Source organism: Tyto alba, unplaced genomic scaffold, assembly GCF_018691265.1.
Source record: "Tyto alba isolate M040663 unplaced genomic scaffold, T.alba_DEE_v4.0 Super-Scaffold_5, whole genome shotgun sequence".
NCBI lineage: Eukaryota > Metazoa > Chordata > Aves > Strigiformes > Tytonidae > Tyto > Tyto alba.
Genome location: NW_024881326.1, coordinates 23,637,552 through 23,653,167, shown reverse-complemented (window position 1 = coordinate 23,653,167; position 15,616 = coordinate 23,637,552). Strand labels below are relative to the sequence as shown.

Genomic DNA, 15,616 nt, shown 5'->3' with positions numbered 1-15,616 from the left:
TGCTAGAAACAAATTCTCATGTGCCACAGGCCTGCTATGGTTCCTCTGGGTAATACAGTCCACATCAACATTGGATTGGTTTTAATCAATTCATTTAAGATTATTTATTTATGTATTTATTTATTTATTATTTTAAACTCTCTGTGCTACCTGTTTGGCGTAGGAAAGGAAGCTGCTGAATTCAGTGCATAAGCAGTCATGTGCAAACAACTTCATGTGCAGGATGCTTGGGCTTGATTGACATGGGTAGCTCAGCGTCAGCACAGAATCTGCGCCCTGTGTTGCGCGGTAACGCAGGGGGAGCAGCCCGCATCCTGCCCTAGCAGAGCCATATAAATCTGTCAGCCACATTAAGTAGCACATTGCAAAATCTGAGGAATAAGACTGTTCTGCTTCCATTTCTGGAGCTAACTTGCAGATTTTTGCCTGTGCTGCTTTACATGTTGCAGTCATATCCTTAGAAATTTTGGCTAGTGCTGAATGTGGCCGCCTGCACAAGCGCCTTGAGACCTAAGTTGTGGTTTGGACTGTGGGTCCAAGGAATAAAGTAAGACAATGAGTATTTCATGTATGGTTCACTGAGTCAGTGGACTAGTAAGCAAATCTGGGGCTTGGCCAAATAGATGTGAAGACAGCCATAGACCTGCCTCTTCCTGAAGTTATTGGGTGGGGAATGGGCTCAGGACGGTGAATAACTGGAACATTACAGGCTCTACAGTCCCCCAAGGACAAAAGTACATGAGCCAAGATAGGCAAGGTGACTTTGTGCTGCTGTAGCTTGGAAAGGAGATGGAATGGCACTTTTTGTTTGCAGTCACATGGCTCGTCAGCCCTCAGTAAAACAATGGGTGCTGCATTTATTCCCCAGCATCCAAAAGTCGGAAGAAGCTGTGAGCAGTTGCTCAGCAGGATGCCTGCAGTGCACAACTGGGGAGACTGCCCCGGGTAGTGCTTCCCTCCCCAGTCTGGGAAGGGAGATGTGTTACAGCTGTACCTGAATGCCCTCCTTTGCTGGGATCACAGCTGAGAGGGTGTACAGCACGTCTGGGCTTTGTTTATATTTTGTTCATTCTCTTTGATGCAGATACAGCTGGCCCAGGGAATTCTTTGCTTGCATCCCCTTTTTTGAAGATACAGGCAGAATCGATACTCCCCAGAGGGTCTGTCAGGGCACTGAAATGCTGTTGGATTTCCACCCTCCCCAGTGTGTGTGGATAGGGCTTATCCATTTACTTGGGTTTTCTCCAGAAGGTTGCATTAAATGGAGAAAGAAAAGTACTCTTGGTATGTATCTAGCTTATTTTAGCATAACTATTTTACTATTTTTACTTCATTAATTAATTTAGAAATGTGACAGACACAGGAATAAACTGAACATGGAAAGAAAGAACTCACCCAAAGTGTATTGTTGCTCTTTTCTAGCTCTTACCTATTTGTTACTTGGAAAGGCTTGATGAAATCCCATTCAATTTTCAAGAGGATGAAACAGGTTAAGTAGAGTCATCCTCCCTTCAGTATTAAGGATCACAAAAGAATTTGTTCATTTCTGTACATGATTAAGTATCAAATTCAAAGCAGCATTGAAGTGCAGGCTGCTCAGTTTGCATTTCCTAAATCCTGCTTCAGCTGGATCGAAGAAACTTTTAAATGCATCCCATGTAAAGAATTGTGAATTCCGTTCCTGAATCAGAATTTACAATAGGAAGTAAAAAGCATGTAATTTATCTTAATTTAGGAACTTTTGCATTCCATTTTCCTGAAATGTTAATGCTGACAGCAAAAGATATAATAGAGGTTCTTTGCTCACTGAGCTATGAATTTGGCAGGTTGCACAAGCCTAAACCTATGATTAGGTTTTTAAGCAGGGGAACATAACAGAGTCCTCCTGTCTGTTGACAATTTTTTTATGAATGAGTCTTTTCCAAAGTCCTCTTTGTTCCAGATTAAAGTACAATACAGCCAGTTGTCCTGTGTTTTAGCAAATGTAACCTGAGCAAGACTTTCTGTGTTAGAGAAAAAGTGGGTGCTGTGAAGTGCTGGGCTTGTAAAAAATAAGTTTGTGATAGATAGCACTGTGCTGAAGCTGGAAACAGAAATGTATGCAACAGAAATATCCATAAAATTGAAAATTAAAATAAATTATAAATGTGAGCTTGCAGGCAGAATCCTGATGTTGTTTCAAGACTTCAGACTTTGCACAGTCGCTGGTGCAGAAGTTTTCACTAGTAATATGTGGATTTAACCATCTCACCCCACTCCTTCTATCCTTGTCTGAGGAAGGTGGCCTTGGGTCACCCTGGCTAAGAGAGGAGATCCTCATGCAGCTCTCAGCAGGAGTGACGAGGAGCCAGTCAAACTCAAAATGCACACCTTATAATATAGGAGAAAGTGTTAACTGGATAATATTAATATAAAAGAAATGTCACTTTGGAAATGTGAATGAAATAACTTCAATGACGTGGAAAGGTGCACACACATTGCTTCTGGTATGAAAATAAGTAAAACATTTTAATTCTGAAGCTCCTTGTGGCCCAGCTGTGTGCCTGCTACCACAAAAGGGGTTTTCCTCTGCTTCCCAGAAAGTTCAAGGTTTGGTCATTTACTAGAGAGCACCAAAATTACACATGCTTCCAATTTCCCAGCTCACAGTTTTACACCCTTAGTAACAGTGTAAATTCAATTTACTTGATAAGTGACTGAGATAAGGCCATCCTTTAAATTCTGCTCTTTGGATCAGCACCATAAGCAGACCCCACATGTCTTTTCTTTGTTTGTTTGTTTGAAAACAGAATAAGTAACAAAAAAAGGAAATGGATTGCTGAATTATGGTAATAACATGATATGTGTTGTGTTAAAATTTGAATATTCTTTTCATTCTCTCTCTGACTCACGAATGATATTATAATTTTAATTTCAGGTAGGTATGCTGGGTTTGTGTATATAATAAACCATTCAACTTTAGAATGGAATCTTACAAATCCATTTAACTTTCATACTACTTCGTTGTTTTATTGAGGAGATCTATTTATAGAAGTATGAAAGACATGTGCTGCAAGGATCAGTAAATGCTCATCTCGGGTTAAGTGATCTTATGTCTAACAGCTTTTTGCTTCTGCCCTGAGTGTTCCTCTCTCACCCAGGCTGAGCAGCCCCATGCATCCCAGCTGTCCTAATGGAATCCTTAATGAGCATCCAGGTATCAGTTAAGCCTTCCCCTATCTCACTGGGGTTAATCCTGGTGGGAAATTATACTCTGAGGAACATGTTTGGAGTGACACCACTGATATTAAAAGGAATTGTAGTCTCCTTACAGAGTAAGAGCAGGTTGTGCATGGAGGTAAAGGGGGACTGGAGTAATTCACATAGCCTCTCCCAGGTCATGTCTTTAGAGTATGTTTAGGGTTTTAGTTTGAATTTCTGCCCATAAGTGTGCCTCTGGGATCAGTGACTTTCTCAGCAAGGCATTTCTTTGTTGCTGGTGAGACACGTTTGCTCCTGAGCACCCCCTGTTCCATGCTGGGCAGTGGTTGCTCCTGAGAGACTCTGCTTTGAGATAGGAGCACACACCCGTTAATTTCTTTGCAGGCTTCAGGCCCTAGCTAGCAGACAAACTTTTGGACATGTTTCATGGAAAAAATATGGGGAAAACACTGCTAATGTAAAAAACAACAAATGGAAGGCCAAAATGTGTTACCATGATTTTGGTCAAACCTTTCCAACTAAGCAGGCTGGTTCTGTTTGTGTCTCATCGCTTGGAGACAAGGAAGCAGTGTTAAGATAACTATCAGAGGCAAAGCAAAGGTTAGACAAGTACACTTCACCTCCTGGAAAAGTGTATAGATTCCAGACTACTGCTTTGGTAGAAGGACAGCAATACTCCTGCTGAGGAAAATGGTTGCATGTTAGTAAAGCCATAGGTAGCATTAGTTTCTCTCCAGATTTGGGAGAAAGTTGTATCAATGTATTTTTGCCTTTCTATGTTTGACATTAGATGTCTGACAGTGTGTGTTTGGCTGAAATCCTTCCCTCGTGAGCATGACGGTCGTGGTTGATGATTTCTGTAGGCAGAGGTGCTGCAGCAGCAGTGGTCCTGATAGTTTTTGTTAACCTCAAGTGACCTCAGAGGTGGCATTAGCATTGCAATCCATGCAACTACTTGCTTCTGGTGAAGCAGTAGAGCAGGTCTGTGCTCATAAAACTCTTTCAGGCCTATCTTCTGGTCATGGATGAGACAGAAACCCTTGCTTTATGTCCTAGAGCGTGACACTAAGGTTTTGTCTGCTTCTGTTTCCCATTCGTTTGAATTGACTGCAAGGTTATTTTATCTAAAGGCATTCTTTTGCCTGAGTGTTTGTACCATGGTTCACAAGAGGGGCACTGATCTCCCTGGCACATCAGCAGGAGTTACTAGGGTGAGGAAGATCACAGCACTTGGTAACAAGCTGAGTTCATAGCAAGGGAACCACCTTGGGATTTCAGGCACAGGGGCCAGGGTTGGTTTGGTTTTGTCATCAGACGTCATTGAGATGTTTTGCCTGGGACAGAAGCAGATGGTGATAGTCTGTGAAGTGCTTTGCACAGAAGATGGATTGACCATCCCACCACATCCATTCCCAGGGGCAAGGGAGGTGCTGGTGTCTCCTGTCTGAGATTATGCTACTAAGCATCAGTTCAGGCATCCCTGTTTGATTTCTTGGGGAAGCCCAGCCCTAGTAGCAGGTATGCTGTGAGCAGCAGCAGGAGCCCAATCCCCTTTTGCTCAAATGCACCATTGGAAACACATGACTGAGCAAACCAAGAGAAGTATTTTAGCAAAACAGAAGAACGGGTGGGGAAAATAATTTATTTCTTCTATCTTTTCCCATTGTTTACTGGTTTTCCACCTGAGCTTGGGCTGTTCAGTGCTCTCACAAGGTTTAAGTAAAGGGCAGCACCTTGTTCAGGCACTGTCAGTAATCACATTCATCGGTTTGCAGTTGTGCTCATTGCGGGCAGAGTTCCTTCAAAGTTCAGACCCCTTCTATCTTTGACTTTAAACCAATACGAAGCTGGTAGTGCTGTTTTGTTAGAGCAGTTAGATAAAACTAGACCTAATCCAGCCCTGAAGGTGCATTGTTGCTGTAGTAGCACATGAAATGCACTGCAGTCAGTCTGCTGATATATGGGGAGTATATGGAATTTTTGTTGTTTTGAACACTTCAAAAGCCCACATTCTTCTATTTGCCTCTGAAGAGCTTTGCCTCCTGAAAACGGTGCTTTTTCTTTCACAATGCAAGTCAGGAAGCTACTGCCTGTTGGGGTTTACTTCTCACTGTCTGCTAGTTATTATTAGAGAAATGTGCAGGCACTTTGCAAGATACTTCTGTTAAGAAATCAAACAGATTTGTTTTAGTTCTTTCCCCTTTTCTGAGAGGGTTAGGAGAGTTAGTTCCTATTTCCTCTAACAGACTTTAATGTTAATGCATAATTACAGCAGCTGCTAACATTCAGGTGAATGTCTCTTAAAGTTGTAACCCACATTTATTTTGTATAATAATAAATATGAGGTTAAAGATATGGATTCAAACACGCAGTGTTTAGCATGGACAGAAGTGTTCTTGGTTTTGCGGACTATAGACTGTTTTTCTGGCAGCCCTGGGCTTGTTTGGCATGCAGCTCTTTCTCCACCTTTTTAAAATTTTTTTAAATTGTGTGTAAATACCAGGAGGATGGTGGTGAGGTCCAAAGCCCACGTACATCAGCAGAGCCCATTCCAGGGACCACAGTGGACTTTGAATCCAGTGCTGACACTGGGAGAGATGGTCCCTGGCATTCCCAAGCTTATGTACCCGCAGCAAAATATGTTCAGGCCTGAGAATCCCACACATGGAAAGAGAGAGTAAACCTATATGCAGGCCTCTTTTCTTTAGTGAGGTGGTTGTCCCTGGAGGAAATGAAATGTCTTCTTGTATAAGAATGTTGTGAGAGAGGATGGAAATTACTTCCTTTTTTAGTGGAAGTAACCAACAAAGTCTCCATCTTTCCAGTAATCTCTCTCAGTCTCATGGGCTTTCCCAGAAGAAAACAAGACATTAAACACAAAAACATTATTGGTTTTCACTTAAGTCTAAATTCTGTGAATGTCAGTTTGGACTTTTTAGCCAGCTTTTTTTCTGGAGCAAGCTAATAAATGTTTTACAAAGACTTACTTGTAGTCTTTTGGTATTTGTTTATTAATTGAAAATCTGTGAAGAGCATCTGTTACTCTATGTCCACAGCATCATCTCAGCCCCATTTGGTGAACCGTTCTGCTGGTTTAAGAACATCTTTAAAGCTGACAAGAAGCTGTTAGAACAACTGTAATTGGATTGTAATCTGGAGGATCTCTCTCTGTCTTGCTTCCCACTGCTCTGTCAGAGAGAAGATAAAGGAGGGAGAAGAGAAAAAATCACATTCTCCCTTGTGAATTGCTGTGGTGAAAAGGGCTGTCAGGCTCAGGACGCTGCCTGGCAGAAGGGAGCACAGAGCTCCCAGTGTTGAGTCTGGCAGGGACCTGGTTGGTGGCTTGATGGCCGGTGGTGGCTGTTGTCTCTCCTTACTGGGGCAAAACCAGTTGCCCTAGGCACTGCTCAAACATCAAGCAAGAGGACCAAGTTTGCTCTGAAGAGCAAACTGTGATATGCAATAAGCTTGAAAAACTTTTACCTTGCAAATTTTTGGAACAACACTGCCTCTCTTTGGGAATTTGCTGCCAGCCTTAGCTAGAAAGTGTTATTTGACACAACTGGAAAATGCCTCTGAGGCTGGAGACCTCAGCTCACTAAATCAGCCTGACATTTGCTGATGAAAAGTGCATCAGCTTGGGTGCAAAAGCTCACAAAATACTCTGCAGTGAGGCTTGGAGAGCTGAACAGCAGTAAGGCTGGACAGCAGCAGGCTTCAGAGCCTCTTGCCTGGTTTGGCACTCACTGTCCTTGTGCTGGTGTAGTGAGTTTGGATTTCTCTGACCAGCTGACCTTAGTTCTTAAATTATGAACAGTTACAACTGCAGCATTAGTACTGTGTGTTGCTTGAGTCAAGTGGAGCTGAGTGCCTTCTGCATGCTTCTTCAAACAGCTGAACTCGGGTAAGGCAGGCATTCACATTTACCCGTGTTCAGGCACCATGAGAATGCCTAGTGGCAAGCACAGCAAGTACTAATCACGGTAAATCTGTTGTAATAGGGGCCAGGGTGTGAGCTGTGTCTGTAAGCAGGTATTTCTGCATTTGGGATCGTGGCAGTAGCAATTTTGCAGTAATCCCCCCATGAAGGAAGCCTGGCTGGGGTGCCTGAGACCTTCCACACTTCACTTCTCACTACTGGGGTGGTGCAGAGTTAGTCCCTGTTGCCCAAGTTGTGTAAGAGACTTGGTTCTCATTAGGGCTGGATTGTGAGGTGAATCAGTGATAAATCACTGAATTAAAGAATGAGTTACAAAGAAGTGTGAGGTGGAAGAAAGCATGTGAGATGAGAGTAATGCTGCCCATTCAGCAGTGCTGTAGGCTAACTGGCAGCTGAATGGATGTGTGTTGGCAGCTCCTTCGAGGGCTTCTTTCTTTCTACTCTTGTTAATGATGGGATTTTCCTGGATTGGAGGAAAGAGCAAAGACCTGGTGCTCTCTCTCTTTTGTGCTTTCTCAGTTTGAAATCCCACTCTGTTATGAGAGAGGTGAGGGACAATCTCTCATTACCGCAGTTACCTCCTCATTCCCTGTCATGAGTGCTGAGGTATCTCATGATCATGCAGAGTTTTAGGCTGCCATCAGTTCTCTTGATTTGTATAGTCATCATATCCCAGAACTAGGTTATTCTTCCCAGCTGTACTTTATGTGTGTGACCATGAAGATCTCCCAAAATCTCATCTCATTTCCCTTGGCTAAAGTAATAACACTAAATTCAGTGATGACTACTTAATGAATAAACCTTTATTCATTTTGGAGTTTTATTTCAAATGGTATGTGTTACAGAGGGCTCTAAAACATAAAATCATCATGCAAATATGATCCCAGTGTAAAGCCTAATTCAGATTCCTTCTTCATATAAAGACAGCTCTGTCCACCTCCTGCCACTTCCTGAATGTCTGTGGTTTGGTGGAGCCAGGGCATTAGAAAGACGTCTTTAATGATAAAGAGTCAACGGTTTGATGGGATGAAGGTTACTGCAGTCACAGTGATTTGGCACAGGCCAGGTAACAGGGGTTAACATAGCAGGAAGGAGGCAACAGCCTTGCCAAGGGTAAGCTGATAAACATTAGCATGTAGAGGGAAAGTAGACTGAATCCTGGAACTATCACTTGGGATAAGAAAATGCATGCTGTAATCACAGAAGGCATTTATAATCATTACTTTTGAGAAGAAATTCCTTCACTAGATTACTGGCAAATGGTAATTTTATGATAATGACAAATTGCAGATGTATTCTTCAGAATCCTGGAAAACACTTAGCTGGAAGGGGAAGAATGCACTAGTTAATCTCTTTAGCATGTTATTCTTTCTGTTTAGAAATTCAGAGGCCCGTGGGATTAGTTCTAGGACCTGTGCTGTTTGCAGAAACCCCCCAGAAAAGCAATCCAGGCACAATAGTGGCCTCAGAATTGGTTATTTCTCAAGGGAAGGAGCTAAGGAAGGGCATGGCCAGCCCCACAGGCATGTCTGCAGTGTGAGTGCTCACACACAGCCAGTAGGAAGGGGAGAAAAAAAGACATTCTGCTGCTCTCTAACTGCTGGGATGGGCAGGTTTTTTCCTTCCTTTAAAAGGACAGAGAGGAATTTGAAAATAATTGGAGAAACATGATCAAAGGCATGAAATGAGTCTGGAATGAGGAGAGAGATTAAATAAAATTACATTCTTTGGTTCCAAAAGAGATTTCGGACAGCAGGGATGATAAAGGTCTATAAAATCACTGAGAAGGTAGAAAGGGTGACCAGAGGGTCACTCTTCTCACTGTTTCTCAGAGTAGAGAATCTGAGGGGAGTCAAAGGAAATTAGCAGGGAGCAAATTTAAAATGAGCAAGAAATACTTTGTTCACATGAGAAACAAATAGGTTGTGGAACTGAATGCTGCTGAGTATTATGGAGTTATAAATGAGATCAAGAATTCATGGAAGATAGGTCTCTCAAAGGTTATTTTAAAAATGAGGTGTGGATGCAACTTGCTGTGGAATTTTCAAAGCTATAATGCTGACAGCTGCCTCATTTTGTACCATGGCCCTAAACTTCTGGTACCTGCCAAAGGCACAAGAGGTCTAAGTGAATCTATGAACGAGCTCTGGTCCACCATGTCTTTTCCATGTTCTCATGTAAACATAGGTAGTATTTCAAAATATGTTATGCTTTTGTTGGTTTTGGCTATGTCTAGACAGATTTCTTTGGAAGGTTTCAGGTCTGTCCTGGTGCTGAGCTCCACAGAACAAGTGAAAAAGTTTGGATCTCAGTATGCATGAAAAATATTTGAGTGATATCCAGTACTCTGGCACAAGTCCTGCATTCCCTCTTCTTTCTGTCTCCACAGTAAATTGCTGATTGCTTTCACAAAGTAGATTAGAGCAGGTATATATTCCTTAGAGGAAAAAAATGCTGGAGACCATTAAGTAAATGCATCTGAATTGGAGCTATTCAAAATGCTTTCATTCTTCCATTCCTTCACTCTGCGAGAGACAAGCCAGCAGCTAGTTGTGGCTGCAGGCTACTCTGTGCAGTCCTGACAGTCACGCTCCAGGCTTGACACACTGTCTGCTCTGCCCGTGTGCCAGAGAGCACGGACAGACAGCTGTCTGCAGATACCCTCCATGCAGGACTCCTGGTTCTGCTTCAGAAAGGCCCGATGTCCTGAAATCCTGGACAAAAAAGCTGTGCCGGGTGATGTTGAAAAGGGATCCAAAATGTTCTTTTAATCTCACTTGTCTGCCATTAAGTCTACAACTGTAAAAATTGCTGTGCCACCAGGATACAAGAGAAACTGCCTTGGCAAGTGCAGTGATCCCAGAGGCTTATTAGTCTGCTTAGTGCATAGGAGTAGCTGGAAGCTGTGCTCTAGTTATTATTATAATTGAGTCATTTAAAGTTTCCTTCCGTTCAGCCAGATTGTTTGTAGCTGGGGGTTCTGATTTCAGACCGTCGTGTCAATCTGATTACCATTTTAGTTACACCTTTTCTACTCTCATGTTGTCTGTTGTTCCAGTTTTTAGCCCTGTATTCAAAATACAAGGATAGGAATCAGGCAGATGAGTGCTGCAGCCTTTTCATTTGACTATGTAATTGCCTCCTCCAGGGATTCAAGCAAGACTCTTCTCTGTGGTACTTCTCAGTTTCACACTGCTTGTGGATGAAATGCCTGGGCAGGCAGAGCTTGCAGCGACCACTATCTGCTTGCACTGAGGTAGTCGATAAGGACCCACAAAGCCGGGAGCTCTTCTTCCATGTGTCCGGGATGCCATGGCAAAAGTGGCCATTTTTCTATCATCAGGATTATTTTAATGTCTTTAAGGAACTGGCTTCTAAATGTTCATAGCTGTAATTCTTTTGCATTTTGATAATTTTTGTCTTTCAAATTTGCTCCTAGCTACCCTATGTCAGTGATTTTGAACCCCCTCCAAACTAGCACACACGGATTGGCCAGCTGGAAGAGAGTAGGGTAATGCCTGCCTTTTCTACACCCACAAATCGCAATTAATGCTAGAAAAAGAACTTGATAAAGGAGTTATGTTACATTCGCTGTGTCAGCAATGCAGGGCCGCAAAGCTGCAGCTGTTCCCGGCGAAGGGTGTCCGTGCCCTGGAGCTGCACTCCCAGGAGTGCTGTTACACAAGTTTTTTCCTTCCATCTGGGAGTATTAACTTCTCTTTCAAACAGCTTTAGGCAGTGGGCTGAATGCACGCAGGACCTGCATCATCTCTGCTGTCTCTTTGGAGCCCTGTCCATCCAGGTAACACTCTCTTTTTGGGTCTTGTTCTTCTAGGGATATCTATGCCCATTCCAGTCATTGGCTTGCAGGATGACTCCAGGGTGTTTGTAAATGGGACCTGTGTCCTCAACGACGAGAACTTCGTCCTCATTGGATCCTTCATGGCGTTCTTCATCCCTCTCATCATCATGGTGATCACATATTGCCTGACCGTCCAGGTGCTGCAGAGACAGGCAACGGTGTTCATGTGTGGAGAGGTGCCCAAGCAGAGGAGGAGCAGTGTAAATTGCCTCAAGAAGGAAAACAACACAGAAAACATTTCAATGCTTCACAATCATGAGGGGGCATCTCACTTGAACTCTCCCGTAAATAAGGAGGCAGTGCTTTTTCGGAAAGGAACTATGCAGTCCATCAACAACGAGCGAAGAGCCTCCAAGGTCCTGGGCATTGTCTTCTTTTTGTTCCTCATCATGTGGTGCCCGTTTTTCATCACCAATGTCATGTCTGTGCTTTGCAAGGAAGCCTGCGATAAAGACCTCTTGAGTGAACTCCTTGATGTGTTTGTTTGGGTGGGGTACGTTTGCTCTGGGATTAATCCCCTTGTATACACACTCTTCAATAAAACGTACCGCAGGGCTTTTTCCAACTACATCCGTTGCCAATACAAGACCAGTAAAAAATCAGCACTGCGGCAGAATCAGTGTCTGAATGTTGCTTCAACAGCTTTATATGGGAAAGATCTGACTTTAACTAGTTATCGAAACGGCAATGAGCTCAATAGCATGGAACTAGATGAAGTTGAGGTGGGCCTTGAAATGCAACCAGGGACTTCGGAGCTCTCCATAAACAGCTGTAATGTTGTAAGCGAAAGAGTGAGCTGTGTGTAAAGGTGACTCACACAGCCCTTTGCTACGGTGTATCTGTAGCCAAAATATATTGTGTAAAAATGTAAGTGTTGGTCAAAGGACAATGTAAATATTGCATTCTGAACAAAGGTTTTTTTTTTTTTTTAAGAAAAAAAGAGTTGTCTTTCCAGTCCAGTACTTAAAATCATATATATTAATATACTTCAGTGAAGTTTAAGGTTCTATATTTACTGTTAATACTAGATCAGAACTATTAGTTACTTTGCATATGTCATGGACAAAATGTTTGAATTCTTCTTCCAGTGCATGAACAAAAATGCTGAATATTTATCTCAGGTGGCATTTGCTGGAGGCCAGAATGGCACGTTAATAGTTATATATCAAATACATGCTATTAGACTTGGTCAATATAACTTTTTTTTTCAAGTTGACAGTAAATATATACTTTAAATCCTCACCCCTATTTGTGCCGTGTAAAGACTGTACAGAAACCTGGCGGAGAGACATCACGAAAGCATAGAGGCTGTGCAGGCACCTGGCCAGACGTGTCCTGTTACGGGTAGTGGCTTGCTGCCATACTGGGGCAATCCTGCACTTCAGTGGATCTCAGTTAAATTTTGACTCCCCCCCGAATCCTGCTGTTTTCTTTCCATTCTCTGGGAGGCTCCGGCTCCCCTGAGGAAGGTGGGGAATGCAGTTCCAGTGTGGTTTTGTGATCCTGGCTGGGATCACTTGCACACTTGGAGAAGAAGCATGAGAAACAGAGTGGACACCAGTTATCCACCTCAACCATTTTATAAATAGAGGGCCTCAGATTTATAAGAAGCCCTCCTTCGGTCTTACAGATAATCATCAGCTCTGGAAAGGAGCAAGCTGTGCTCGGTGTGGATGACACTGCCTTCACAGATTGCTTGGATGATCAGGGTCTTTGGTTGACCTGGAGAAGAGCACTCTGGCTTTGTAAGGGCTCTTGACTTCTCAGTCCCCATCCATTCCTTAGCTTGTTTAGCATTTGCTTTTGTTTTTCAGCATCCTGAGACTTGCAGTGCTGGTGATAACACCCTGTTTTGGGTGTAGAGCAGAAGCTGCTGTGCGTGTGGTGCTGGTCACAGTCAGGCTGTGAGGTGCAGGATACTGCTCCCTGGGCGATGCTGGCAGAGAGGCATAAATGAGGGTCCCTGCTCAGTTCTCATGTCTCAGAAGGAGGTGGGCAGAACTGGACAGAGTATCTGACTGGAACCATTTGCTGGTGACATGGTTCAAAAGCAAACAACGACAGGAAGGAAGCAGACCTGGGGCTAGTCTACATGGAAGATTAATCTGGATTAAATTTTAAATTTCATTTATTCCATTTCACTCCCAAGGTAAATTATAGTATATCCTATTAATGCCACTTACATCTTATTGAAAGCATCCACATTGGGATTTAATGCAGTTCAAGTAATTTGCTTTTAATTCACACCATGTATAATTTGAGTTAATTTTCTGCTATGTTCCTGTGTAGACGAGCCTTCCAAGGCATCGTGTCTTTCTGACATTGTGCCTCTGGGTTGATGTCACTCATGCAATTTTCCTTGTGTAGAGTATTGTCTAATGCCAGATATCACCCATAAGGTTTTTCCATCTTCTTTAACACACAGATACTGCAGTGCCCATCTAAGATGGATGCATCACTGACAACCTCTGTCTATGAAAAGCCTCAGAACAGAAAAGCATGGCATGAATCAGTGGCATTTTACTGGCATGAACTGCTTATACTTTAAACTTGCTGTGTTCATCCCACCAAAATTAACTCGTAGAAGAAATGGAAAATTCTGCTAGCGCTTTAGTGTAACGTTGTGCTGTTGCATTGCTGTGCACAGCAACAGCCTTGCTGAGGCCACTACGGAAGCACAACATATGGTTTGCAGCTGCTGCTGGGTTGCTCCCAGCTTGATGTGTTGAAGATGACGGTCTTCTCTTCCCCCCTCATCCCCTCCTGGGAAAAATCCATAGTACATCTATGCAGGCAGGCGAGGTATCCCAGTGCAGAGCAGAGCTTACTGCTTGCAGAAAGCAGCAGAGATGCACCATGTGCAAGCCTGCTGATATTGTCACAGGCTTGAACACTCGGGCATCCACCTGCCTCTCCAAAAGGTCTGGTAACCAGTAGGAAAATGACTGGCCAGAGACGCAAACTTGTGCCTTCAGTGACTGCCCTTTGCTCTAAGTCAGATTTTATTATCTCAAACAGTACAGAAAAATCAGAAAGATCACATTGCTTTTTAAGTTTGTTGGGTTTTTTTTTTTTTTTTTTTTTTTTTTTTTTTCTTGGGTGATTTCATAACACATCTTTTCCAAACATGTATATGTGTGTGTGTGTATATGCGTGTGAGTGTGTACATATATGTATACACATATATATATATATTTAAAAGCCAATCACAGACTTTGAAAGCATTTAGCAATAAGTTGAATTACAGTAGCTTCTGGCACATGTGTGAATAGGTCATGTGTGAATAGCTCATTTTCCACAGCGTCCTCAAACTCAGTATAAGTTCACACACAGGCATTGTCTTTGCATAGGAGCCTTCATGTCTTACCCTTGCCAGTTCTGTTGTATGGGCAAAAAGAGAACCTACTATATTTGGATGTAAATAATGGGAATTGAACAGAGAATTTACAGAATTTTTATAAATGTTTTTAAAAAATTCAGCACCAGAACTGTAAATATGTCAATCGTGGCTACTCAGCTGGAACCGTTCTGATGTATGTCACTTGTTTAGATAAACAGACAAGGGGACTGCCTTACAGCGCCTGCATTCTCTCCTGGCCAGAGGGTGATAACATTTTTGTGAATGATTAAATACTGTCACTTACCCAACTTCCTTTGGGTCATTCACATCAGGGTTTTGTGATGCTGCTATTAATTTATTAAAGAAAGTTTGTTGATTTAATCACTCTTAATTTTTTTTCATGGTCTATCAGAAAATAAATAAATGAACATGCCCTCTCTTTCTTTCATGTCCCCAATTAAAATCTTTCCTGAGTGAAAAATATGTCCTGACCAAAAGCCAAAACAATGACAAAAAATGAGGATAACGATGAGGATAACTTTCATTTATTCTCCCACACTTCAAATATGGCCCACAGTTGCTTAAATCACAGAAAGTAGTGTCAGCAGGTATCCCAACACTTCCAGCCCCAAAACTTGTCAAATACAAAGATGGTGATAAACTACTTCCCCTCTTCTCCTTGCTTCCTCCAGGAATAACTGTTAAAAATGACATTTTAAAAATTACCTCAGTTTGAAGAATGGATTTAGTTCTCTGCAACTTAACCAAAGTCAGGTTGTCCCCACGGTAGCTTTGCTTCTCCTGAGCTGTAGTCGTTAGCCATGGTGGTGCCTCGAGAAGCCCTGCCCCGGGGCTGCCTGGTGGGATTACTTGCTGGAAGTTTTATGTGAGTCCTTAAACCTCGGCTCAGGTACGGTTTTGCCTTACGAACAGCGCGTGTGGCGGTGTTTTGTTTGGAGTCTGGACTGAACAAGTGAAAACAGTTCTTGGAAATGGTGCTGTAGGCTGGAAATGTGTTGGCTGCTTTTGTTTCCCACACCAGATGGGAGATGCACAGGCAGGCTGCCTGCGAGACTGACCGTGCACGTGGGAGCCTCCAGCCCAGCAAACAGACCACCCCGTTTGCCTTGCATCAGGGAATCTGCCCGTGGGGTCAGCCCCTGAACTAGCACCTTCCCGAGCTGTAGAGGCTTGCGGCCGTCCCCACCGGGGCCAGAAGCAAGGCTGGCCACGTTTGCTCAGGCGGAAAGCCTGGTGGCTGAGCACGGCGGCT

At 43.0% G+C, this 15,616-nt stretch overlaps 1 protein-coding gene across 3 annotated transcripts in view; it reads left to right on the top strand.

Annotated features, from left to right (window-relative positions):
* HTR2C (5-hydroxytryptamine receptor 2C) overlaps positions 1-14,674 on the top strand; it is a 245,614-nt gene extending 230,940 nt beyond the window's left edge. For all 3 annotated transcript variants that reach the window (XM_032991881.2, XM_032991882.2, XM_032991883.2), the window contains one exon: positions 10,977-14,674. In XM_032991881.2, the coding sequence (XP_032847772.1) occupies positions 10,977-11,809 (833 nt within the window). In that variant the 3' untranslated portion in view covers positions 11,810-14,674. The remainder of the gene's footprint in view (positions 1-10,976) is intronic.
* Positions 14,675-15,616: the final 942 nt, after the last annotated feature.